This window comes from Planococcus citri, chromosome 5 (genome assembly GCF_950023065.1).
Source record: "Planococcus citri chromosome 5, ihPlaCitr1.1, whole genome shotgun sequence".
Classification (NCBI taxonomy): domain Eukaryota; kingdom Metazoa; phylum Arthropoda; class Insecta; order Hemiptera; family Pseudococcidae; genus Planococcus; species Planococcus citri.
In genome coordinates this window covers 34,428,625-34,454,868 of record NC_088681.1, presented here as the reverse complement: position 1 = coordinate 34,454,868, position 26,244 = coordinate 34,428,625, and the positions used below count along the sequence as shown (strand labels likewise).

The window sequence follows — 26,244 nt, the reverse complement described above, 5'->3', positions numbered from 1 at the left end:
TATTTGAGAGAAAAATAGATAGGTTCGTACAAATAGGTCTACAGTAAATTTTTAAGGTCCAATTTTTTTTCAAAAATGTAAATTTTTTTATTTTATTACATCTTGGAAAAGTATTATGTATGTACTTACTCAAAAACTGCCAACTGACAAAAGTTTATTTCATTTTTCAACATTTTTTAGGGGAGGGAGGGACCTACCTCAATTTTTTTTTTAATAGTTATGATTTGGAAATTTTTTTCAATTTGCATTTTGCATCAAATTGAGGTCAGATTATTCAAAGTAAATAATTCAGCTAGAATCTCATTTTTTTTTGTGCAAAATTTTACTCTTCTACGAGAAAATGAGCTATTTTTATGTAATTTTAAACCTATAAAAATATGCAACCTATCAAAATTGATTAAAATGTTGGAATTACATCCAGTAAATTTTTCCTGATTCGTTCAAAAATTTCATTTTTGATAATCTTTTTGAAAAATTTGAAAATTTTGCTCCTTTAATTCATGATTGATTAATGATTAGACATATTTTTGGATAACTAAATGTAAGTTACTTGAACCCATGCTTAAAAGACGTACATATCTACTCCTTGGGAGTGAATTGAGAAAATAAAGTGTAGTGTAGTAAATAGTCGATGAACATATCTGATCTCCCCTCTCCCTTCCTTGTTAGTAAGAATGGTAAGATGATGATGAATTTTTCTTTTTTAGAATCGAATAAATATAAAATGTCATACAATCAAAATACCGGCGATGTAAAATTACTTATTAGAAATATTGGAGCCGAAGATGAAGGGGAGTACACATGCACTGCCAGAAATTTATACGGCGAAGCAATTTGTTCCGTGTTTATTCAACCAGAAGGTAATGTTTATTTGTTTTATTTATGGCATTATGAAGTGTGATATTTTTGCTAATTTTCTTCTCGCCATTCTTGACCTAGATAATTTTTCATTAGGCTACTATTTTTAAGGAAATATGTGTGAGCTACATAATTTTGCCTATTCAGTGGCTTCTCGGTTTATGATTTTAATTGATGGGAGTTTTTAAAGTGGTTTTCATAGACGTAGATTTAGGGCACCTCAAATGTTTGGGCTAATATATGAAAGTTTAAATTTAAATTGACAGGGTTTGAGTTTTTTTTCCTTTTTTTCAAATTAGTGAAGTACATAAATATATATTATTCTAAAGCTTCATATATATATATATTTTTTTTGAAAAAATCTATATTCACTTCTAAAAATGAAATTTAATTTTTTCAGGACAAATGGCTCAATTACCAGAAAACCAATACGGCTCTCAAAGAGTACAACAATACCAACAACAAAGAACGTCCAAGACTTCACATACCAACGGATACGTAACTGTCGAAGAAGTACGTCATCCAAAAATATCCGCATAAAATTCCATATGCGAATTATTTAAAAATTCTCGACGAGTAAATTCTAAAAAATTTCTATTTGCAGGATTTCAAAGTAGACACATTCGAATACAGACTTCTCAGAGAGACTTCTTTCCGAGAATCTTTAACAAAACGTTACACCGGAGAACAAGACGCTCAATTAGCGACTACTCCGTCTTATGGACCGATCAGACCACCGCAGGTTGTTCAAAAACCAAGAAATTCCAAATTATCAGAAGGCACAGAAGCCGTATTCACTACAAAAATCACAGCAAATCCAAAACCAAGAGTAAGTGTGATTGTGTCTCATTAGACGATCAGTTCCAGGAAACACATATGTACGAGTAAATTGAGACTGATATCTTATTATGTGTATCGATTTATAGCTGACATGGTACAAAAATGGAAAGCGAATCGTTCCGTCGCAAAAATGCCAAACATCTTATGTCAACGATCAGGCTACTTTACGAATTACGCAGACAACGTCCAGCGATTCTGGACATTACACGCTGTTGGCTGAAAATCCGCAAGGTAAGCAGAAATCAATCGGCTTTACGTTCAGTAATAGAAGCTTAGGTACATATGACAGTTCATCTAATGCGTTTACGTTTTTTTTTTTTTCAATTTTTCTAAATAGGCTGCAGTGTAGCTTCCGCGTATTTGGCCATTGAACCGACTTACTCAAATGATAACGTATATGAAAGGTGAGAATTCATTTTTATACGCATATAAAATTTGGTAGACACGATTTGAAAATATGACGCTGTGGCATTGTCTGATTTTTTTTGCAGAGAATACATTACCCGACAAACATCTCAAACTACCGAACAAGTATCCAGCGAAGCAAGCGAACCTAAAATGTTGCCTCCTAATTTCGTGCGAGTCTGCGAAGATCGCGATGTCAGCGAAGGCAAAATGACCAGATTCGAATGCAGAGTGACCGGCCGTCCTTATCCGGATGTCACATGGTTCATCAATGGAAAACAAGTGGTCGATGATGCAACTCACAAAATACTCGTCAACGAGTCTGGTAATCACGCTTTGATGATTACTAGCGTTTCACGAAATGATTCCGGTGTCGTCACCTGCGTCGCACGAAACAGAGCAGGAGAAAATTCGCATCAAGTAAGCACTTATATGTATTACGTAGTCAGAAAGTTTTTGTGTCCAGGTACCTAGTACGTTACAAAAATCGAGTTTGAACCTACCTACTTACAGGAAAAAGATCTTAAGATGTCTGTGTTGCCTATTTTAAAAATTGAAGGAGAAATAAACAGATTCCAAGGAAATGACAATTTTCTCTTCAATGAATCAAAATTTTTTGAGTTGAAGTGAATTTCAATATTATAAAAATTTTTGCTCTCAAAAATTTTCTGGAGAGGTCCAAGAAAAAATTTCCTTTTTCATCCGTATCCAAGAGAGGTCGAATTTCAATTTGTTTTGGAAGATTCTTAATTGAAGCTTTTTGTGATAAAACAGCACTTCAAAAAAATGTGAAATGGGGAGGGCAAAACAAATGTGAACTCTCAGGGAAATAAATAAATATTTTTCCATTTTTATAAGTAGGTACAAATTTTGAAATAAGAAAATGATTAGTAACTGACTTGAAATTTTGTTGCAGTGTAATTTGAACGTTATCGAAAAAGAATTAGTTGTCGCGCCCAAATTCGTCGAACGATTCAGTTCAGTCACTGTAAAAGAAGGCGAACCAGTATTACTCAGCGCCCGAGCAGTTGGTACACCTACTCCAAGAATCACATGGCAAAAGGTAAAAATTCCGAACCATTCGAGAACTTTGTGTAAAATTTTCAGGACTTACTGATTTTGACGTTTTATTGATGCGCAGGATGGAGTACAAATTTTTGAATCACCCTATGCAGCCATATGTACCGAAGGTGGAGCTTCAACATTGGACATATCTCAAGCCAGGGCGTCGGATGCGGGCTGGTACCAATGTACCGCTCAAAATGTTGCTGGCTCCACCGCCACACGAGCACGACTGTTTGTCAAACGAACAGCGCCGGTTGATACAACCGACGAAGCCTCCCGAAGACCACATTTCCCGAAACCTACCCGAGTTATCGAACCCGAGTGAGTGCTTAAGCCTTAAATTTTAATTAATGTAATATTTTTACAATTTTTTCATGTTGAAAAAATTTTTTAGACCAGCGCCAGGACCAGAAGTTATTTATTTACGGCACGTAGAACGAGCTAAACCACATCATCCGCGTCCAGAAGATGAACGAATTTACCCACCTCCTCGTTTCATCGTTCCTTTATCCAATATACAACAAGTTGAAGGTGCCAAGGTTCATTTTGAAGCACGTGTCGAACCTGTCGGCGATCCTTCAATGAGAGTCGATTGGTTCCATAATGGAAGACCTATCCCTGCTAGTGAGTAAAACGATATTACGGACTTGAATCTTTGAAATCTGTTTCCAAATTATAAGTAACTAATTTTTGTTTACAATACTATGTTAGGCTCAAGAATAAATACTACGTTTAGCTATGGTTTCATCGCATTGGATTTGATTAGTATTATAATCGAAGACAGCGGAGAATACACGTGCCGTGTAACTAGTAACTCTGGTGGCATCGAATCAACTGCTTCTTTGAATGTTCATGGTGAGCATAAATTTCTTTGGAATAATTTTCCAAATTCAACTACCCTGCTAACAACCCTGCAGTTCAGGTTGCATCGTTAATCGTTGGCAGGAGAAACTCTCCGATTGAAATATCTCATATTAGGGCATTTTTTACATATTTCGTCGATCACGATTTTAATTTTTTTTTTCAATATCCACAGAACGAGCCGCCATCGAACGGTCAAGTCAGTATCCGGATAGTTTACAATACATCGATCAATTGGAAGACTATTCGAAATACCAACGTCAAGAAAGTCAAGACGAAGTGAACGCCCAACGACCAACGTTCATCCGACCACTCCACAATTTGGGTGAGCTCGACGAAGGTCGTAATGCTCATTTCGAAGCCCAATTAACACCAGTTAGCGATCCTACCATGAAAGTGGAATGGTATAAGGATGGAAAACCAATCACAGCTAGTAAGTGGTTTTCTTTCTGAATGGGTTAATTTGTCCATGAATCGAATTTGACGTTTGAGTTTCGTTTCAGGTTCTCGTATAACCACAATTTTCAACTTCGGCTACGTCTCTCTCAATATTTTGCACCTACGGGTTGAAGATACTGGTTTATACACTTTACGTGCTGTGAACAGATGGGGTGAAGCTATTAGTCAATCGACTATTAGAGTAATCGGTAAATACCTACTTTCATTCTGAAATTGTAACTACCCACCTATTTTCAAATTATTTAAATTACCTACCTTGATTTTTACAGCTCGTTCCTCTGTAACTGGTAACCTGGGTATACCAGAACAGCAGCGTTATATCGAACAAGTCGAAGCCCTGGAATCGTACCAAAAACATCAACACTTATATAAGACTGAACCCGAACCTCCTGAAAGTATCAGTCCACCCGAATTCGTCACACCGATTAAAAATCAAAAGAATATCCAAGAAGGAGGATTTGCTCACTTCGATGCTAGACTTGAACCGTTAAATGATTCTACTCTTAGAGTAGAGTGGCTCAAAGATGGAAAACCGGTTGATGCCAGTAAGTCCTCAAAAATAATATTAAAACGATTTTTTTACAAATGGAAAAAATTACTAACGATTTGCCTTTGATAGGTTCTCGTATCACAACATTCTTCAATTTCGGTTACGTTGCTTTGACCATTAAATCAGTGACCGTACACGATGTCGGTGTGTACACCTGCAGAGCTTATAATAACTTAGGCGAAGCGGTCACTCAAGCTGAGTTGAGTGTGATTAGCAAAGAATCGATTGTTTACGATAGTCAACATCCCGAAGGATTGCAACAGATCCAATATCTCGAAGATTCTAGGTAAATATATAACCACCATTCACGAAATAGTTTTCAGGAAGGAAGGAGTTTTTAATTTTTTTTTTTTTTTTTTTTTTCAGTCGTTATACCAAAAAAACTGAACAAGAAGTTAAAGTAACTCAAAAACCAAGATTTTTGGGACCACTGAAAGGAACCAATAAAATAGTAGAAGGTCAACAAGCTCACTTTGAAGCTCGTGTAGAACCTCAAAGTGATACCACTTTACAGGTAGGCATTTTACATTGCTTTAATAATGTACCAATAGGTGCCTATAGAAATTTATTTTACGACCAGTAATTTTCTAAATGTGATTTTAATTCAGATCGAATGGTATTTCAATGGTAAACTACTAATGAGCGCAAATCGAACCCAAACATATCACGATTTTGGATACGTAGCTCTGGATATCTTGAGTGTTCGCCCTGAAGATGCCGGAACTTACACTGTTGTTGCCAGAAATGCCCTTGGAGAAGCTCAACTTTCAGCCAGTATGCAAGTAGAAAGTAAGTAGGAAAAAATTGTTGAACTAGGATGGCGTTGAAAATCTTCGTATTTCATGGTTTAATTTATTTTTAGCGAGAGCAAGTATCGATACGACCAGTATGCATCGTGGAGCTGTTGACAAAACTCACCGTTTCGAAGATTCTCGTTTCGTCGAACCTAAATATGAAATTGAAGAAATATCTAAATCTAAACCGATATTTATTCAACCCCTTTCCGAACTGCCTCCCTTACCCGAAGGTAAAAACGTACATCTTGAATGTCGTCTTGAACCTATGGGTGATCCTACTATGCGTGTCGAATGGTTCCATAATGGAAAACCAGTCACTGTCGGTGAGTAAATGAGAAATTGTACTCAGAAGAGCTGAAATATTGCGGGAAATACTGATCGGATTTTTTCTCTTTTTTTCAGGATCTCGATTCCGAACATATTACGATTTTGGATACGTAGCTTTGGATATTATCCATGTGACTGCTTTAGATTCTGGAGAATACACTGTTCGTGCCACCAACCATCTTGGCACAGCACATACTTCCAGTTGTGTCCGAGTAAGTGGCCCTCAATTGGAACACCCACCGTTTTCTCCTATCAATTGATTGTATAAACGGGTACCTAATACCTATTTATCGTAATTTCGTAGGTTATCAGTAGAGGAGACGTGTTGACTGATAGTCAAAACGAATCGGCTTTGGAACAAATTCAAATGCTCGAAGATGCCTCTAGATATCAACGTCATCAAATAGAAGATACGACAGTCATGCAAGCTCCACAATTTGTTCGACCTTTGCATAATTTGGAAACCGTCGAAGGCACCAATGTGCATTTAGAATGTAGGCTCAAACCAGTTGGTGATTCTAGCATGAAAGTTGATTGGTTCGTGAATGGACGACCAGTTCCTACTGGTGAGTTTTCATGATGAACATTTTTATGGAAAATTTTGAAAATTCTTCTGAAAAATCATACTTATGCGCAACACTCTTTGAAATTAAAAATACGCGGCTGTTACCTATTTGTTTACTTTTTTATCATAAACACATTTTCTGAGTTTTAAAAACGCAGAAAAACATGAAGATTATTAAATTTTGGAATTTTTTTCACAGGACATCGTTTCAGACCAGCTTATGATTTCGATTATGTAGCTCTTGACTTGTTAGGAGTCTATCCCGAAGATTCTGGTGTTTACACTTGCCAAGCAAGAAACCAATTGGGAGAAGCTGTCACTTCCTGCGCCGTGAAAGTTATCGGTTTGTACAATCAGAATTTAAATAGGTATCTTACCTATTTTTAATTTTACTAGAAATTTTATCATGATTTTATTATACTTGTAGCTAAAAAAGATTTATTGCTGGATACCCAACATCCTGGCGGTTTGGAGAAAATTCAGTACCTAGAAGATTCATCGAGATACAAAAAGACCGATTTAATCGACGAAGTTGTTAACATCAGGCCGAGATTTTTGACCCGGCCTAAAAACCTAGAAAACTTGAAAGAAGGCCAATTGGCTCACTTCGAATGTAAATTAGAACCTGTTACTGATTCAAATTTGAAAGTTGAATGGTTCAAAAATGGTCGTCCAATAACAATCGGTATAGTTTTATTTTTCATTCAAAATTTAAAATTCAAAATACTTATCAGTTATCTGTATTCACTTGATTTTCCTGCGTAGGTCATCGTTTCCGTCCAATTCACGATTTTGGCTACGTTGCTCTTGATATTATTGATCTCATTTCCGAAGATTCCGGCACATACACTTGCAGAGCTGTGAACTTGGTTGGTGCTGATGAAACCGCTTGTACATTGAAATGCAAAGGTCAGTATACCTATTTGATTCATATTGAAGGATTTTTTTTAAGACGAATATTTTCTGAATAATGAAAAATAAATTTAAAAATAGGCGGAGCTCAAATTCTCACCGACACTCAAAACGAAGTAGGACTCGAGCAAATACACTACTTGGAAGATCGTTCAAAATTCCAAAGACGAGAACAGCAAGACGATGTGACTACACAAGCTCCAATTTTCACCTCATCGTTGAAAAACTGCGATATCAAGGAAGGTCAAAGAGCTCACTTCGAATGTAGGCTCATTCCAGTATCGGATGCGACTATGAAAGTAGAATGGTTCCATAACAATACACCAATTAAATCGGGTATTTTTTTTCATTTCGGAATTTAAAAACGTTACCTATAATTTCACGGACGCCTATTTATGATTTTTTTTTTCATGATTTAGGATCGAGATTTACTGAAACTAACGCGTTCGGATTCGTGGCTTTGGATATAATGCAATGTCTACCAGAAGACGCGGGTGTTTACACTTGCAGAGCCAGTAATATTCTTGGAGAAGCCATCACCTCAGCTAGTCTAGGAGTACAAGGTACCACGAAACTCATTAGCACAATTTCGAATCGTAGTTTGAGTTTTAATCTAAAAATAATTTTTTTCTTGTAGCTCGCAAATCGATCTATCTGGAATCCCAACACGAAGATGCTCTAGGAAGACTTCACCGATTAGAAGACAGATCTCGTCATCAACGTCCAAGCATCCCCGAAGATGTGGTCACCCAAGCCCCTGTATTTACTCAACCTATCAAAGATGCTCATGTCGCTGAAAGCCAAGCCGTTCATTTCGAAGGTCGTCTTATACCAGTCGGCGATGATAAACTTAAAGTTGAATGGTTACGTAATGGAGTTCCAATTCAAGCTTCAAATCGAGTCTCAACAATGCACGATTTCGGTTACGTTGCTCTTAATTTGAAATACGTGTATCCTGAAGATTCCGGCACCTACACGTGTCGAGCTATAAATGAACTTGGCCAAGCCGTAACCTCAGCCACGCTTATTGTTCAATGTGAGTTAAAATTTTATTACGAAATCATCTCGTCGAATGAAAAACGTGATTACAGATGTGTTTGTGTTTTTATAGCTAAGGCAGCATTGCTTTTGGATACTCAGCATCAAGCAGCTCTTGAGAAAATACAATCGCTTGAAGATACCTCGAGATATCAACGTAAAGAAGACGTCGAAACTGACGTTAAAGATGCTCCTAGATTCGTCGTACCGTTAAACGGACCTACGGATTTGGTTGAAGGACAAAGTGCCCATTATGAATGTCGTATCGAACCATATCCCGATAGTACTCTTAAATTGGAATGGTTCCACAATAATAAACCTTTACAAACTGGTACGAAACGATTCAATTTCGATGTACCTACCTACTTAGTTGAATGATGACATATTTGGAGCAGTGTCGATTTATTTGAATATTTTGCTTAGGTCATCGATTCCGTACCACTTATGACTTCGGGTTCGCTTCTTTGGATATTCTAACTGTATACGGAGAAGATTCCGGAACCTATACTTGCAAAGCTGTCAATAAAATTGGACAAGCTGTATCTTCTGTTAACGTCAGTGTAAAACGTGAGTAATTTTTGATATTCAAAAGTATAGGTACCTACCCACTTTTATTCTATACAGTCCTTGAACTAATACCTACTTATCGAATATTACAGCGAGGGCATCCATTATTTTGGATACCCAACACGAAGGAGCCTTATCCAAGATACAATACTTAGAAGACGATTCTCGTTTCAAGAAAGCTGCCGCTGATGATTCTTACATCGCTGAAAAACCACAATTCGGAAGACCCTTGAAGAACGTCGAACATTTACCGGAAGGCAGAAGTGCTCATTTAGAGGCTACTTTGACACCTGTAAATGACCCAACTATGAAAGTTGAATGGTTCCGTAATGGCAAACCTATTCCTCAAGGTAAATTATCGCCGAATAAATTTTTTTTTAGTGCGAATTAATCGTAATAAATTTAATGGTTTATTCTAGGTCACAGATTCAAAACTACCTACGACTTTGGTTTCGTTGCTTTGGATATTTTATACGCTTACCCCGAAGATTCCGGCACGTATATGTGCAAAGCTAAAAATCTCGCTGGCGAAGCTGTTACTACTTGCATTGTCAGCGTCGATTGTGAGTATTTTGTTTCTCAATGAGCCACACATCGTCGTAATAAAGAAAACTTGAGTTCTAATATAAATTTGAATTTTCATAGCTGTCAAAGGCTTACAGCTGGATACCTTGGATGCGGACAGATTGAAAAAGATCAAAGATCTGGAATCATATGAACGACCCAAAGTTGAAGAAGCTGAACCAGAGGCTCAGAGACCAGTTTTCATCACTCCGTTGAACAGGTATAATTTCTTTTCAAGGTTGAATTTTTTTCATTTAAATGAATTTTTGAGGCATGATGATCACAAATTGTATGTATTTTCGGCAGTCTCAACTCATTACGAGAAGGTGATCACGCCCACTTGGAATGTCGCGTCGAACCTATCAATGACGCTAACCTGAAAATCGAATGGTTCGTGAATGGAATCGAAATTAAAACTGGACACAGATTTAAGACCACTCATGATTTCGGTTACGTTGCTCTGGATATCTTGTACACTTACGCCGAAGATTCTGGCACTTACATGTGCAAAGCTACCAACTTGGTTGGAGAAGCAGTGAATACATGCCAGATCAATGTCTCATGTAAATTTTTTATCTGATTTTTTTTCAAATATTGTGTTGAGCTTGAATATTTATTCTCACGAATTTACGTACAGCTCGCAGAAGTATTTATCTGGAATCTCAACATCCTGATGGATTAGAAAAAATTAGAGAATTAGAATCTCAAGGTAGACCTGCTAAATTGGAAATTGAAGAACCTGAGCCAACTCGTCCAACTTTGACTGATTTAACGGTAAAATTCAACTTCAAGAATTATAAATACCTCCCTAATTATACCTATTTTTAACGAAAACATCGATTAATCAAAATTCATCGATGTTTAGGGCACAACTCACGTTCCGGAAGGAAAAACTGCCCACTTTGAATGTCAAGTCACACCGTTACACGATTCTACTCTACGTATCGAGTGGTACCATAATGGTAAACCATTACCAACGGCTTCTAGATTCCATAGCACATTCGATTTCGGTTACGTTTCTTTGGATATTGGTCACGTAGTACCCGAAGATGCTGGCCACTACACTGTTAAAGCGATTAATAAACTTGGAGAATGCACTTCAAGTATTGATCTCAATGTACAAGGTAGGTACCTACTTATCTGTGAATTCGCCCTTTTCGATAATTTTCAACATTTTAATGCGATATTTAATTTTACAGGAAAGAGTAGCATTATTTCAGACTCTCAAAGACCAGAAGGATTAGAGAAAATACGTCAGCTCGAAGAGCAGACACCATTCCAAAGACCGGAGATTCCAGACGCAGTTACAAGGCAAAGACCAGTTTTCACTCAACCATTACAAAACATCGATTCGATCGCCGAAGGTCAAACTGCTCATTTCGAATGCAGACTTATCCCTGTTGGTGATTCGACCCTCAAAGTCGAATGGTTCAGGAATGAGAAACCTTTGGAAACAAGTACGTCAATTTCAAACATCGCCTGGTCGATATTATTTGGATCATTCGATTGAAACTATAATTCGATGCATTTAATAGGCTCAAGAATTTCGAAAACTCACGATTTCGGTTACGTATCTATGGATATTAATCATGTACGCAGTGACGATGACGGTGTATACATGTGTCGTGCTACCAATGCTCTTGGTGAAGCTGTGACCACCGCTTCCATGCACGTGAAGAGTAAGTGAAAAAATTCTCATAATGAAGGCTTTTTTTGTGAAATGTAACCTACTACATATCCACATTTTTTCCCCAATAGGTAAAGCAGATATCCAATTGGAATCTCAACATCCAGAAGGTATGCGTAAAATTAAACAATTGGAGGAAGGAAAGGCTCCATGTCGACCTGAAGAAGAAGATCGTGCTTTCGATAAACCTATGTTCACTCAATTATTGACCGGACCTTCAGAACTGATTGAAGGACAATTGGCTCACTTCGAATGCCGAGTTTTGCCAGTAGGAGATCCTACATTAAGGTTCGAGTGGTACGTGAATGGAAAGGAACTGAAATTAGGTATGTTGAAGAGCGAATAATGAAATTGAGAAGTGATCTGGTATGATTTTTACTCATTGGAATGTAATTTTTAGGCTCAAGGTTCCGTGTGACTCACGATTTTGGTTTCGTCACCCTGGATATTAATTCAGTCGTGGTGGAAGATTCCGGCGTGTACATGTGTAAAGCTATTAACGAAGCCGGCGAAGCTGTTTCATCTATTTCTCTCAAAGTCAGAGGTAGGTACCTATTTTTAAAATAATTATACAGAATGATAGAATAATCTTTATTTTTTAACCCAATAAATTTTTCCATTTTCAGGCCGTTCTTCTATCGTAACTGAAGCCATTCAACCCGAAGCATGGGAAAAGATCAAATTGAAAGAGGCTGAAATGAACAAAGTGCCTCCAACGTTCATTGATACTGAACCACAACAAGCTCCAGTGTTCACCACGCATTTGACCAGTAAAGATAATTTAGTCGAAGGACAATTCGTACACTTGGAAGCTCAGGTTGAACCAAGAGCTGACCCGAATCTACGTACCGAATGGTACAAAAATGGAGAACCGTTGACAACCGGTGCGTCAACTGATTATTAAAAATTTCTGGATAAAATTCATATGATTTATTTACGATTATACAATTTTTTTTTAGGATCAAGAATAAGAAGTACCTTTGACTTTGGATTGGTCACTTTGACCATCAATTCTCTCAGAGCTGATGACTCAGCTATTTACACCTGCAAAGCTGTCAATCTGCTTGGTGAAGCTGTGTCTACCTGTACTTTGAAAATTGAAGGTAAAGTTACCTACAGTTTTATCAATATGTGCATATTTTATTCGGAATTCTAAATTTTCATTAATTATTTTTTAGATCGTCATTGGTTAATTTCGAAACCACAACACCCGGATGCTCTTCCCTACATCGAAGCGTTGGAAGAACCTAAATTCGACAAAAAAGATTACCCGGAACCTATTTTCGAAAGTCCGGTGTTCATTTCACATTTAAACAACATCGAATGCAACGAAAATGACAACGTCCGATTTGAATGCAAAGTTGAACCTGCCAAAGATCCAACTCTACAAATTGGTAGGAATATTTTATTCTGAGAAGAGTTTTGGTAGGCAACTACCTAGCTAAAAAAATATTGAGTAGGTATATGTAAAAATCGAAACTTTTATTGCGATTACAGAATGGTTTGTGAATGGAAAACCATTGCCATCTGGTTCACGTTTCAAATCCACTTACGATTTTGGATTTGTAACTTTGGATATCAGCCAAACATATCCGGAAGACTCTGCAATATACACTTGCAAAGCTACCAACAACAAAGGCCAAGCAACTACCTCTGGATCACTCCGTTGCTCTGGTCTGTACCTATCCACTCGATTCTAAATACCTATTATACCTAATGATTTTCGTTGAATCTAAATAAAAAATTTTGCTCCAGGTAAATCATTGATTTATAGAGAAACTCAACATCCTCAAGGAGTTGCCGGATTAGAAAAAGTACAAGAAGTAGAAGACACAATTTCTTCGAAATATCAACGCCAACCATCAGCTCCTGATGTAGAATTCCAGAAACCAGTATTCATTATACCATTAGAACCTGAAGTACTCCTTACCGAAGGCGCACCTCTCCATTTGGAAGCTCAAGTTGAACCCAGAAACGATCCTAATTTACAAATCGAATGGTATTTCAACGGAAAAGCTCTTACTCATGGTAATTATATCGATTTTCCTACTTTATAGAAACTATTTATAGGTATCAACATTTCGCTAATGCTGTTGTAAAATTTTCCAGGTTCGAGATTCCGAATCACTAGCGATTTTGGTTTCGTCACCTTGGACTGTACCGATATGTACGATCGCGACCAAGGCGTATACACTTGCAAAGCTAGCAACAAAGCTGGTGAAACGTACACCTCAACTACCATCTACTGTACGACCAAAGATAACCTCATCGAAAAAACTCAACATCCTAAGGGTCAAGAAGGTCTAGAGAAAATCCAAGATCTAGAAGAATCGCTAAAGAGAGAGCCAAAAGCTCCGGCAGAAGGAGAAATCGGCCAACCACCAGAATTTACATCACAAGTAAAGACCAGGGTTTCGATTTAAACTATTTTTTTGAGTGATTATAACCATCTGACAAACGAGTGTTTTTTTCAGCTGTTTTTATAAATTTTTAACACGATGTTGCTTTTTTGTGTTTAATTAATGATTATTTTTCAGAAATATTTTACTTCAATCCCTCCGTCATTTTCATATGCTCCTGACCTTTTATCACAGGTATATACATATTTTTATGAGATTTCTGAATCGGAGGTGCTGGTGCAGGATGGCATGTTTTCTTGAATTCTTTCTGTACCTACTTACCTGTGACAAACTGCAGTGGTGGTGGGCTTCACAGAGTTTCAGAATTTATATTTTTTTTATTGTGTATCGTTGGTATGAGTGAGTGTGTCACTATACGTTGGTCGTTGAGATGAAAAGGATTCAAAATCAGTTAGAACTGGATGTCCCATAATTAGTTTCTTCCTTGCATGCGAAATTTTCTGGATTATTGGCTAAGAATTACTAACCATGCATGAATGTTCTAGAGTAATACCTACTTAGTTTGAATAATTTCTTGTTATAGGTACTTAATGACGTATACGTACTTACCTACTTATATGCAATTCTTGCACTGAATTGGCATATCAGTATCAGTATGAAAATAAAACTCACACGTCAGATTACCTGTTCATTAATTATTTTTGCTTCGCTTCTAATAAGATGTGCATTGCGCATTTCTCGAAATTAGTCATGTTAGTTTAATTATTTGTAATTTATTAATTGACACACTCTACTTCCGTCGTATTAATTAACATTATTTGCTTGAGGTTAATTTATTTCTTCTTTCGTAAGGGAGAGCAGCTCTTTTCTCTTCATTATGGTGAATTGAAGTCACGAAAAAGCTCAAACTCTTGAAACTTTAACTTTTTAAAATGAAAATCGGTATTTAAAAAAAAAAATGAGTTCATCTCTCAAGTTAACGCATGCGCATGAATTGGGAATCCCTGCTAGACGTTTAGTTTGATGACACCTGTTGATGAGTCATGCGAGCTCGATGATGATAACAGTGATAACACGTGCTTTTATTTAGTGGAAGAGTCGGATTTTGTTTAATTAATTAAAACGATGATCGAGCAACAATTATTGGCTATTTATTTGAGCTTTTTCCAATTTTCACTTGTGTTATCATGGCGCGATATTCAATATCAGAATCACTTATCAATCGCAAATATCTCAACAAATGTCTTTCGTTTGTACACAGTTCCAAAACTTGAGCAATTTGAAGGAAGGCGAAATCGCTCATTTCGAAGCATCTCTTACTCCCATTGGCGATCAGACTATGGTTGTAGAATGGTTCTTCAATGGAAAAGCAATCGAAGCTAGTAAGTCTTCAATAATCTACCCTTGTTTTTGCATAGTTCTCGTTTTACTGTACTAACTGAAATATTACACCTTACAGGTCATAGAATAAGAACCGTACATGCATTCGGTATGGTTGTACTTGAAATCCTGGGTACTAAAATCGAAGACACGGGTGTTTACACTTGTAGAGCTACCAACAAATGGGGCAGAGCTGAAATCAGCGTTAATCTAGAATGCGTTGAAAAATCCAAAGGACAGAAACCACAATTCACGACACATATTCAGGTATGTATCATGCTTATTTCAAACACACAAGCGTGTTGATGTATTCACTCACAGCTGTGATAATAACTCGGTTAATTATTTCTGCAGAGCTTGAGCGGATTAAAAGATGGTGATTCGGCTCACTTCGAATGTACCCTAATCCCGGTCAACGATCAGAAACTCAAAGTTGAATGGTTCCATAATGGCCAACCTCTCCATCATAAGAATCGTATGAAGATGGTATCAGATTTCGGTTTCGTTGTCATGGATATCGCATACGTTCAAAATCACGATTCCGGAGAATACGTTTGCAGAGCTAGTAACGAGTGAGTTAAATTGATACATCGTTTGTACGTCTACGTATCACATCCTACTCGCAGATAGATAACATGTGCGCGCGCGGAGCTTTACCTAAATTAATTCTAATTACTCATTAAAGAAGCATTTATGTGTAGGGGAATAACCGAAAAATGTATAGCTTCCGCGTGAGTCGCGATCTCTATTAGTTGAAATGTACTACGAACTTGCGATGTGAGGTTTTTTTTCTACACATCGTATCTAAAAACAAACGTTTATCGTTAAATTATCGCCGTTATCACGAGTCTAAATTTTATTCCGCACAACGTCACCACTGAAATAATATGCATTTGAAAAAATTACAGATATGGTGAAGACTTTACGCGAGCAACTTTGCAATGTATTGGAAAAGGTGGCGTGTACATTGATTCATTACAACCTGACTCATTGGCTCGTATTCGCGAACTCGAAAGCTACCAGCAACAGGCTGCACCGCCAACACCTCAGGTGATGGAAGCACCTAAATTCATCACACAAATATCCGATATTACCAAGCTAAAAGAAGGTCAAAGTGCTCACTTCGAAGCTAGACTTACACCGGTGAATGATCCTAATCTGGTGGTAAGTGAATTATTATTTTCACGAATTGATTTATTATTTTTGTGCCTTGATACTTACCGTGTTTTTCAATGTGAAGGTTGAATGGTATTACAACGGTAAAAAATTACCTCACGGACATCGTTATCGTACTTTCCACGATTTCGGTATTGTTATTCTCGATATTTTGTACTGCTACGAAGAGAATTCCGGTGTATATGAATGCAGAGCTACTAATAAGTTGGGATCTGATACAACGAAAGCTACGTTGAAGTGTTTCTCGAAATCGAATCTCATTTTGGACTCTCAGTTACCTAAGGTTGGTAGCATTGCGTTTTGAAAAAAATTGTATTGTAATGATGATAAATAACTTAAAATTTTTGAATTCAAACAGGGAATGGAATCCGGTTTGGAGAAAATCCAAACTTTAGAAGATTCTATGATTAAGAGCAAAGATTTCAAAACATCTGAGATCACCAGACAAGCTCCAGTATTCACATCGCCCCTTTCCAACGTTGATAATCTAAGGGAAGGAGAAAATGCTCATTTCGAAGCTCGTCTCATACCTACCGATGATCCTAAACTGAATGTGCGTATATTATATCAATTACGTCATTATTTTTTTTTGAGAGAAAGAAAGTACCTACTCATGTAAATTTTATTATAGGTTGAATGGTTCTGGAATGGTAAACCACTACGTACCGGATCCAGATTCAGAACGTTCTGCGATTTCGGTTTCGTCATTCTCGAAATCTCTCCCGTATACCCCGAAGACTCGGGTGAATATTCCTGTCGTGCCACCAACGAATATGGCGAAGCTGTTACAACCGCTTCGATGAAAGTACAAGGCAAACGAAGCATCATCTTGGAATCACAGTTACCTAAGGGTATGGAAGGTACCATCGATAAATTAGCCGAACTAGAAGGTCTCGGTCAAGTACGTACCGAAGAATACGAAGATGATACCGGTAAACCACCGGAATTCGTTACGACTCCATCTGATCTTACGTTATCGGAGAACTCATTGGCTCATTTCGAATGCCGTCTGAATCCTGTCAACGATGCTAGCATGAGAGTAGAATGGTTCCATAATGGTAAACCTCTATCTGCCGGATCTAGAGTCAAAACTATCAATGATTTCGGTTTCGTTATTTTGGAAGTATCTGGCGTCTATATTCGTGATTCTGGATTATACACATGCAAAGTTTGTATATGATTTTAGTGAAAGCGAAGTTATTATTTCGAAAATGAGTTTTTATTAAATGGATTATTTTATATAGGCTTCGAATAGACACGGAGAAGCTACAGTATCTTGTAAATTACAAGTCCGAGGCAGACAAGGTATCGTTTTAGAACCTCAGTTACCATCAGATTTCCGTACCGGTACAGAGAGCATTCAGAAATTAGAAGAATCGCTTTATAAACGCGAGGAAATCATTCCCGAAGATGAAAAACCGAATCCACCTCGATTCACCGTTGAATTGAAAGTACGTGTAATAATATTATACCAAAAAATTTTGATTTGAATTTTTCTCTAATGTTTTTGTATCTTTTTATAGGATGTGTTGGATGCTCAAGAAGCCGGTCCGGTTCATTTCGATTGCCGAGTTGAACCTGCCAACGATCCAACTTTGAGAATTGATTGGTTCTTCAATGGTCGTCCATTTGCGACTGGTTCCCGTGTTCGTACTATTAACGATTTTGGATACGTATCTTTAGATATGGAATATGTCTACGCTAGAGATAGCGGAGAATACATTTGTCGAGCTACCAATAAGTGGGGAGCGGCTACTACTAAAGCTAAAGTCATCTGCAAAGGTAATGAAACTGTTCTTTTATGTATTTTACATGATTGTATTCGTAATTTAATCGATAATTTTTTTTTAATTTTCAGCCAAACGAGATATCGTTCTGGATTCTCAACTACCTTCAGGAATGAGTGGAGAAAAATTGAAAGATTTAGAACAAGGTCACGTTACTGAAGTTGTTCAAGAAGAGAAACCCAAAATTCCTCCTAAATTCTTATACGAAGTGAGTACCATCAAATCTCATTAATACAATGTAATTTTTCGATGATTAATTGTTCGTTTTATTTTATTTTAGATCGAATCCACAACTGTTGAAGAATCTGAAACTGTTCACTTTGAAACCAGAGTCGAACCCAAAGACGATTCTAGACTCAGAATCGAATGGTACAGAAATGGCAAATTGCTTCCTTCTGGAAGTCGATTCAAAACTATTTTCGAATTGGGATTCGTTTCTTTGGATATTTCTTACTTCTACGCTGAAGATTCGGGCGAATATGTTTGTCGCGCTGTCAACGATTGCGGTGAAGCTACTACCACAGCCATGGTCACTTGTAAAAGTAAGAAAAAAAATCCTTAATTGAAAAATTTCGTTAATCTCAAGCGATATTAAACTGATGTGTGATTTTTTTCAGAACAACCATCGATTGTTTTACAAAACCAAGTACCGAAGGGTATGAAGAAATCGGAAGCTTTAATGCAAATGGAAGCTGCATTGAAAAAATACACTTCGGAAATTCATCTCACCGAAGATGATCTTTATGAACCCGAGAAGAAACAACCACCGAGGTATAAAATTACTTTTCAGAAGTGTTTTTATGATAAAAGTTTTTTGCTACGTTTAATCTTCTATCTTTCTTTAGATTCGTCACTCAAATCAAAGATCAAACCGATTTAGTAGAAATGCAATGTACCAAATTTGAATGTCAACTTGCTCCCGTTGGAGATCCAAACATGAAAGTTGAATGGTTCTTGAATGGAAAACCATTAGCACATAGTACGTCACTTCATCAGTTATTTTTTGTGGATTTGGAATACCCTTGAATAAATTTAATTGTTTTCCAATAGAAAATCGTCTCACTCCAATTTACGATTTCGGTTACGTTGCCATGAATTTCGGTTGGATTTATCCGGAGGACAGTGGCGAATATCTATGCCGAGCCACCAATTTATACGGATCAGATGAAACCAAAGCTTATATCAAGACTGCCGGCAAACCTGGAATTATTTACGATTCGCAGTTACCAAAGGGAATGAAAAGTATTGAAAAAATACGAGAAATGGAAGCAGCCTGGCAAACGTACGATTGGAAAAATATTTCAAGATTTCATTTCGAAATATTGTCTTATTTACCCTCAATTTTTTTTTACAGGCTTCCTGAAGAAAAGGCCGAAGAAGAGAAGCCAAGAGAAGCTCCTACGTTCGTCAGTAAACCAGAACCTGTCAGTGTTTGCGAAGGAGATCATGCCAGATATTGCTGCCGCGTTACAGGATTCCCTCGTCCTCGTGTTATGTGGATCCTGAACGATAGGACTGTTGTTAATGTGAGTTCTCAAATTTTCCTGCGATCTCCACTGGTATATACCTGTTAGAGTTATTGGTAATTTTTTCGAAATTTTTCAGGGTACTCGATATAAATTAACCTACGATGGAATGTGGCATTTGGATATACCGAAAGTCAGGCAATATGATCACGGTAAAGTTGAAATTGTCGCCCGAAATTCAGTCGGAGAAGCCAGAGTGCAAACCGTACTAGATGTCAGGTCTCGTCACGACGATTACAGAGCAGTATTAAAGAATTCTCCGAGACGTGAGTTGATGGTTTTATATTGTTTATTGTGATGTACTCGTATTTTTAATTAGGATTCTAATAAAATCACAAGGTTTTTAACCTGTGTATTTTTATTGAATTCGTCATAATGGTGGATTTTTTCAGCATTATTTTTTAAGATTTATTATACGCTTATTTCTTCTTTCCTTCTATCTATTCTTTATCCCATCTATATGTTTTCTTCTTTCGTCCGTCTTGTGCTAATTACACGAGGACAGCATTAGATGCTTATGTACACTACGTATCGGTATCGTCTATGGAATATGTACGTATCGAACAAGGTACACCAGAATTTGAATATTTTCCCTCATTTTTATATATCCTCGTTGAAAACCACCAGACCACTTCATCACTTTGCATGACATACCTATAATCCCTTTTTATTTCTGGTAACGCGTTGATTTTTTTCCTTTTTGTTTTTTGTGAATTATCTGCGCGAACCTATTACGACGATCCTTGATACCTAAGGCCTCAAAATTACCAAACGAGGCGGCTGTGTGTAGTTTTGATGATACCATGTAGCATGTATTGTACATATATTTCCGCTGATCATTGTTTATTCCTTGCGTGTGTGCGTGTTTCATTCCTCTGTTACTTTGGCATGGACATTTTTTGTTTACGAGTAGTATTGTATGTAATTGGTTGCTTGATTGCTTTAACAAATTTTTTCCAATGTCACCTTTTATAGCCTGGTATGACAGCGAACTTGTACCATACCAAAAGGAAAGACAAGATACCGAATTAGAAAAGGTATTCGAAGAAAGAAACGCTATTGCTCAACAAGGAGGCGAAGTACTTGGAGTTGAACATCTTAAATCGAAGGTTGTCAAGGAACCGGAACCAGAATGGACGCAGTCGGTACGCCAGAAGAAGAACGAAGATTATTACTCAAAATTGAGAGAGGTATAGTTATTTCGATGATGGATTATTTTTATTGATTTACTCATGTGACCTCCTCACAAGCAGAAAACATGACCCAGTTGATGAGGAAATGTCGGATATAGACTGAAGAATTCAAAACAGCATCCCAAAATACATTATGATGCAAAATTCATGGCTCCAAATTTCATTTTTGGAATTTTGACTAATTTTTATTGGTTCAAAAAATTTTAAATTCCATTAATTTGATTTTTTGAATTAATTTTCTGAAGCCTCGAGTCATTGTGTAGTCCCTATAATTTTTTCGAATTGTCAAATTTTCAAGAAATTCTCTCCCTCCCTCTCATGGGTCACAATTTTTTAGAATTTTATTTATGTAAAATTGACCTCTTTCGTCTCTCAATCAAAATATTCAAATTGTTATTTTACAATAATTTAGCTCGAAGAAGATCAGATTGTCAAAGAATCCAGAGTACGTGAAGCATCTCACCAATTCGCCATCCCTGGAGAAAAGATTACTCAAAAATCAGTTGCCAAAGGGATGGCTCAATGTTACGAAAAGAATTTGTGAGTTCATTTTTTATGTTCTGTCCAAGTCTGTTATCTTTGAAAGCGATATTACTTTTATGATTCTGAATTTTAGGGAACCGAAAAAAGAAGAACTGCTGCCATGGCAAGTGAAAGCTCTAAGTAAGAAACAGCTATCACAAGATCAATTCGAACCATCCGAATCTGCATCCGGAGTACATGCCAAAGAAGTGCACGTTTCGAAACAAAAACAAACTCAAAAAGAAGTAAATTCTTTGATGAAAAGATTCATTTAAAAAAAAAATCCTATATGAAAAAAAATTACCGGTAACATTGAAATTATAATTTTTCCAGGTCCAGGGAGATAAAGAAATCCACCGTAACATTACATCAACCGAAACGACAGAAATGGAACACAAAGCCGACACTCAAGAAAGAATTGTTCAAGGACCTACGGTAAATGAAAAAAGTCCCATAAGTATGAGTTTACTTTCATTCTTATTTCATTCGCTCATCATTTCGTATCCGATTTAGAAACCAACAACTCCGCCAGTCTTCACGAAGAAAATCCAACCTTGCCGAGTTTTCGAACAAGGATCAGCTCGATTCGAAGTAGAATTCGACGGCGATCCTTTACCCAAGGTTAAATGGTACAGAGAAGATTTCCTCATACAGAATTCGCCCGATTTCCAGATCCATACTCTTAGTACAAAATCAATCCTTATTATTAGACAAGTAAGCGTACCTCTACTTTGAAAAATTATCTCTGTTTCGTGCGAGTATTTAATTGGAATATTTCTATAGGTATTTATGGAAGACTCCGGCGTATTCAGTGCAGTAGCTGAGAATCGCGGTGGTAAAGCTAAATGTAGCGCTAATCTTGTGGTTGAAGAACGTCGCCAGATTGGTAGAAAAGGAAACGTACCACCTAGCTTTTTAAATACCGTACAAAATACCGTCGTGAAAGCTGGTCAATTGGCCCGATTCGATGCTCGTGTGACCGGCACCAAGCCATTAGATGTTTATTGGCTCAAAGTAAATACTCGTTTTTCTTACTTTTTACAGCTAACGATTAATTTTTCGATGTTATTTCAAATAAATGAATTATGTTTGCAGAATGGAAAGAAAATCGCCTCTGATATCCGTTACAAAGTCGTTGAAGAAGATAACCTATATACTTTGCTCATCATTGAAACTGTCCCCGAAGACAGTGGTACTTACGAATGTGTTGCTATCAATAACGCCGGCGAAGCTAGATGCGAAGCCGAATGCACCATTCAACCTACCAGCACTGCCACCGCTAAAACAAAAACCCAAACTCAAACTCAAACTGCCCAACAACAAGCTCCCAGTATTGTAGAACCTCTCAAAGGATTAGTCATGAAAGAAGGCCAACCAGCCGTATTCAAATGTAAAATATCCGGCAAAGCTCGTAAGTGTCCAAGAATATAGAGTAGGTTCCCTATCACATCAGAACAAATTGATAAAATTTAACTCGTCATTGCAGCTCTTCAAATCAAATGGTACAAAGGTGATGAAATAATCAAACCGTCCAAGTATTTCCAAATGTCCAGAGAAGGAGATACGAATACATTGAGAATCTCCGAAGTCTTCCCAGAAGACGAAGGCGAATATAAATGCATCGTATCTAACCAAGGCGGAAAAGTGCAAGTTTCAGCTCCGTTGAAAGTACTAGGTACGTAGACTTCCTTCAATAATTTCTCGGATCGATTCAAAAAACATATTTCTAACGAGTTTGGCTTGTTTGTTTTTCTGTACAGCTCCTGAAACCACTGATGTTGCGCCTACTCTTAGTCCTATGAAAAATGTTACCGTGTTAGAAGGAAATCCTGCCCAATTCAGAACACAAGTCACCGGTAAACCGAAACCAACTATTCAGTGGTTCAGAGAAGGAGCTTTGATACCACAATCACCTGACTTCGAGGTAAATTAATCAGCGTAGTTCACCACTAAGAACATGTTTATAGAGAAATTCGACGCAATGATTTTGATTTTGATTTATTTCGGTTTAGATGACCTTTGATGGTACTTCTGCCTCTTTAGTAATTACATCGACGTACGAGGAGGACAGCGGTACGTTTACGTGCCGAGCCACCAGTACTGCTGGACAAGTAGAAACTTCTGCTTTACTTACTGTCAAACGTAAGCATTGAATACAATTATTTTGGGTTTTAGTCGGTATTGCATGGTAGAAAAAAAATTCGTCAAAAAGGAGCTGATTTTGTATATTGAGAGCGGTTTTTTTTATTGCCTAAACAAACACAAATTTTCGATCAAATTATTCAATTTTTATATGACTTTCAAATTTAATGTTGATTAATTTGAAAATGTTCTGAGCGAATGCTAGAAAATTTTTATTTGGCATGAAAATGCACAAAGGTGTACTGAAAATATCGAAAAACTGATCAAGCAGATTTTTGGAGCCATGTAATTTTAAGTAACATTTCCTGTTCTTTTTTTATTCTCATTCTCATGACCAATCAGATTTTTAGAACTAAACACTCAAAAAAATTTACTTTGAAAAAAAACAACGTTTGAATATTTAAAGAAATTTACGTAATGAAGGAAAAGGAGCAAACTTTTTGACGAATTTGCTTTATGTTTCGATTCAGATTCTGAACTCTCGAGTCATTCCAAAAATAAAATAAAAAATAGGATACCTACTTACCTCATTTATTTGATTTATTATTATTATTATATGCTCGAAATATTCAGAATCCGGATCGTAACGTATATTTCACTTGTAATTATAATGCATCTACAACTTGGTGACGGTTTATAGAAAAAAACAAAATTTGATACCATTTGCATGATTTTTAGAGAAAAAAAACTGGGTATTTTTTTTTTTTTTTGGTGATTGGGTATTTAATTTGCATGTGCTTTGTACGTATCGTAGCATACCTATACCTATTTGTATCTATTAGCACTTGAATTGTGTACCCGTAGAAAATTATCGCCCGAACTAAAATGTAGTCCACATACCTACCTACCTATACACATGTAGAATCACGTTGGAAGTAGATACATCCTGTTTTGTATCGTCGAAAACTAATATTTAGACGTAGATTCTGAATGTTTGTCGTCGTCTTTGTGATGTTTCACAAATTTAGAACGTTGATTTCCTAAATAGAAAATCTAGGTTAGAGATGGTATAGCATCAGAACCCTATAATAGTCCAAATGTATACCTACCTGTCAGTAAACTATCAGCCAAAGGCTGTAGAAGGGATTTCATTGCAATCACGTGTCAAAGTTTGATTACCTATACATTTTACGTACAAGTGTAGATCGTTTTGTTCGTTTTTATTCAACATTAATCTTACGTACCTAGACGTATAATCGAATTAGATCAATAGTAGGTCATCAATGAGTGACGGATGGTTGAAACTTTTTTTTTTTTTGAAGATTACTCGTATTTGTAATATAAGAAGTAGATTTCTTTATGTTAGATTTATCGTCGGATGTTTCCGTCATCGATTATGTTAATGCGTGATAAAAATTTGGCTACTGATTTTTTTTACGGTACCGATTGGTTTTATTATCGGAGAAATCCGATTAATGTCCACTTGGAAATTTACCCGGAAATTTGATCATGCCATTCTGAGGGGATCATAATACATAATTATGTATGTAGATACGAGGTATCGGTAATGTTGTATTGATTCGTTTATTTTCTTTTCCTTATAAAAAGGTGATTGTTGGGTTACAAAAAAATCGTATCTTTAAAATTTGATCTAAGATTATCCCGGAAATTTTTCATGAAAAATACAAAAACAATGATAAGTAGAACGAAACTTTTCAGAAAAAAAAATAATAAGATAAATGGAAAAATCTTGAAAATTTCTCTGAAAAATGAAGAACAAAAGCATACGTGTTAAAATTTTAATAACCGAACAAGTTTTGTTTTGCTTTTTCCCCGCTTAAAATCATAATTAGAGGGTTTTTTCAAGATTTAATGTGAGCAAATTAGCGAACTTCTGAAAATTCTTTCGCTTTGAATGCTGTTTAGCTCATTTAATTTCAACATTGGGTAATAAGTCATCATGACAATTCTGCTTTTTGAAGTTCCACCTATTTATCTTTGATTATTTTTACCTTAGGAAACGTTTTTTTCTTAGCAATTATTCGTAGCTCCTTCAAATTTGACGTTATGCCAAAAATTTCCATAAAAAAAATTATATTAGTTTATGACGTTATGTCCACGTGTCCATCTCCATGGTAAAAAACACGCTGGATTTTTTCCTGGTGGACATTTGCGTCTTTAATTTGATGGATAGGCAACATATTATTCACCTAACGTTTTTTTTTGTTTTTTTTTTTCAAGAAGACCTGTTTTATTTATATCTTGAGGAATGACTTTCATCTTTCACATACGTTCTTACGATTTTACTTGTAGAAGACTGAAAATTCTATACTTACGTGTATAATTTTGATTGACTCGTTTTGAGACGTTTTTTCAAATTTAGCAAATAGGTAATACGTCCCTGTAATTTTTGAGTATTGAAAAAAATGATTACATTTTAATTTTTTGTCATCTTTATTAAATAAATTGCGCCTTAATCTTTCTAAAAAAATGGATTAGATTGTGAAAATGTTTTAGTAATTTTCCCAAACTGGACGTCTCATTTTTGTTGATCTGAGTTCGCCAATTTCCACTGTATCAAGTCAAGTTTTGTGATAGATTTTCAAAATGCCAGTCTAAGCTCAAGCCCCCTCCCTAAAAAAAAATAAATTGAAAAATCTCAAGAAAATTGTGCAATGAATTTTTTTTGATTTGAAAGGTCTACAAAATGTGGAAGACGCTAC

At 36.5% G+C, this 26,244-nt stretch overlaps 1 protein-coding gene across 22 annotated transcripts in view; it reads left to right on the top strand.

Annotated features, from left to right (window-relative positions):
• The window catches only part of sls (sallimus), a 259,979-nt gene that overhangs the window by 162,977 nt on the left and 70,758 nt on the right, over positions 1 to 26,244 (top strand). For 21 of the 22 annotated variants that reach the window (XM_065368854.1, XM_065368863.1, XM_065368859.1 and 18 more), the window contains 70 exons: positions 708 to 860; positions 1,259 to 1,371; positions 1,463 to 1,687; positions 1,785 to 1,929; positions 2,036 to 2,102; positions 2,190 to 2,523; positions 3,020 to 3,166; positions 3,245 to 3,489; positions 3,563 to 3,792; positions 3,880 to 4,023; positions 4,205 to 4,462; positions 4,533 to 4,676; positions 4,758 to 5,033; positions 5,108 to 5,324; positions 5,405 to 5,552; positions 5,647 to 5,827; positions 5,901 to 6,158; positions 6,238 to 6,374; positions 6,467 to 6,728; positions 6,927 to 7,070; positions 7,155 to 7,412; positions 7,493 to 7,636; positions 7,721 to 7,975; positions 8,059 to 8,202; positions 8,277 to 8,675; positions 8,751 to 9,008; positions 9,101 to 9,244; positions 9,337 to 9,594; positions 9,664 to 9,807; positions 9,890 to 10,028; positions 10,115 to 10,371; positions 10,446 to 10,582; positions 10,674 to 10,932; positions 11,008 to 11,265; positions 11,344 to 11,487; positions 11,567 to 11,821; positions 11,896 to 12,039; positions 12,122 to 12,379; positions 12,455 to 12,598; positions 12,674 to 12,889; positions 12,993 to 13,169; positions 13,251 to 13,523; positions 13,605 to 13,894; positions 15,117 to 15,237; positions 15,315 to 15,502; positions 15,590 to 15,807; positions 16,144 to 16,399; positions 16,476 to 16,694; positions 16,770 to 16,964; positions 17,043 to 17,579; positions 17,656 to 17,862; positions 17,935 to 18,193; positions 18,270 to 18,406; positions 18,479 to 18,740; positions 18,816 to 18,969; positions 19,044 to 19,177; positions 19,249 to 19,480; positions 19,553 to 19,724; positions 19,804 to 19,990; positions 20,230 to 20,292; positions 20,700 to 20,914; positions 21,330 to 21,457; positions 21,534 to 21,684; positions 21,773 to 21,874; positions 21,953 to 22,153; positions 22,223 to 22,453; positions 22,535 to 22,850; positions 22,926 to 23,114; positions 23,200 to 23,363; positions 23,452 to 23,581. In XM_065368854.1, coding sequence (XP_065224926.1) covers positions 708 to 860; positions 1,259 to 1,371; positions 1,463 to 1,687; positions 1,785 to 1,929; positions 2,036 to 2,102; positions 2,190 to 2,523; positions 3,020 to 3,166; positions 3,245 to 3,489; positions 3,563 to 3,792; positions 3,880 to 4,023; positions 4,205 to 4,462; positions 4,533 to 4,676; positions 4,758 to 5,033; positions 5,108 to 5,324; positions 5,405 to 5,552; positions 5,647 to 5,827; positions 5,901 to 6,158; positions 6,238 to 6,374; positions 6,467 to 6,728; positions 6,927 to 7,070; positions 7,155 to 7,412; positions 7,493 to 7,636; positions 7,721 to 7,975; positions 8,059 to 8,202; positions 8,277 to 8,675; positions 8,751 to 9,008; positions 9,101 to 9,244; positions 9,337 to 9,594; positions 9,664 to 9,807; positions 9,890 to 10,028; positions 10,115 to 10,371; positions 10,446 to 10,582; positions 10,674 to 10,932; positions 11,008 to 11,265; positions 11,344 to 11,487; positions 11,567 to 11,821; positions 11,896 to 12,039; positions 12,122 to 12,379; positions 12,455 to 12,598; positions 12,674 to 12,889; positions 12,993 to 13,169; positions 13,251 to 13,523; positions 13,605 to 13,894; positions 15,117 to 15,237; positions 15,315 to 15,502; positions 15,590 to 15,807; positions 16,144 to 16,399; positions 16,476 to 16,694; positions 16,770 to 16,964; positions 17,043 to 17,579; positions 17,656 to 17,862; positions 17,935 to 18,193; positions 18,270 to 18,406; positions 18,479 to 18,740; positions 18,816 to 18,969; positions 19,044 to 19,177; positions 19,249 to 19,480; positions 19,553 to 19,724; positions 19,804 to 19,990; positions 20,230 to 20,292; positions 20,700 to 20,914; positions 21,330 to 21,457; positions 21,534 to 21,684; positions 21,773 to 21,874; positions 21,953 to 22,153; positions 22,223 to 22,453; positions 22,535 to 22,850; positions 22,926 to 23,114; positions 23,200 to 23,363; positions 23,452 to 23,581 — 14,151 coding nt within the window. The remainder of the gene's footprint in view (positions 1 to 707; positions 861 to 1,258; positions 1,372 to 1,462; positions 1,688 to 1,784; positions 1,930 to 2,035; positions 2,103 to 2,189; positions 2,524 to 3,019; positions 3,167 to 3,244; positions 3,490 to 3,562; positions 3,793 to 3,879; positions 4,024 to 4,204; positions 4,463 to 4,532; positions 4,677 to 4,757; positions 5,034 to 5,107; positions 5,325 to 5,404; positions 5,553 to 5,646; positions 5,828 to 5,900; positions 6,159 to 6,237; positions 6,375 to 6,466; positions 6,729 to 6,926; positions 7,071 to 7,154; positions 7,413 to 7,492; positions 7,637 to 7,720; positions 7,976 to 8,058; positions 8,203 to 8,276; positions 8,676 to 8,750; positions 9,009 to 9,100; positions 9,245 to 9,336; positions 9,595 to 9,663; positions 9,808 to 9,889; positions 10,029 to 10,114; positions 10,372 to 10,445; positions 10,583 to 10,673; positions 10,933 to 11,007; positions 11,266 to 11,343; positions 11,488 to 11,566; positions 11,822 to 11,895; positions 12,040 to 12,121; positions 12,380 to 12,454; positions 12,599 to 12,673; positions 12,890 to 12,992; positions 13,170 to 13,250; positions 13,524 to 13,604; positions 13,895 to 15,116; positions 15,238 to 15,314; positions 15,503 to 15,589; positions 15,808 to 16,143; positions 16,400 to 16,475; positions 16,695 to 16,769; positions 16,965 to 17,042; positions 17,580 to 17,655; positions 17,863 to 17,934; positions 18,194 to 18,269; positions 18,407 to 18,478; positions 18,741 to 18,815; positions 18,970 to 19,043; positions 19,178 to 19,248; positions 19,481 to 19,552; positions 19,725 to 19,803; positions 19,991 to 20,229; positions 20,293 to 20,699; positions 20,915 to 21,329; positions 21,458 to 21,533; positions 21,685 to 21,772; positions 21,875 to 21,952; positions 22,154 to 22,222; positions 22,454 to 22,534; positions 22,851 to 22,925; positions 23,115 to 23,199; positions 23,364 to 23,451; positions 23,582 to 26,244) is intronic. The other variant, XM_065368857.1, reaches the window with a different exon arrangement.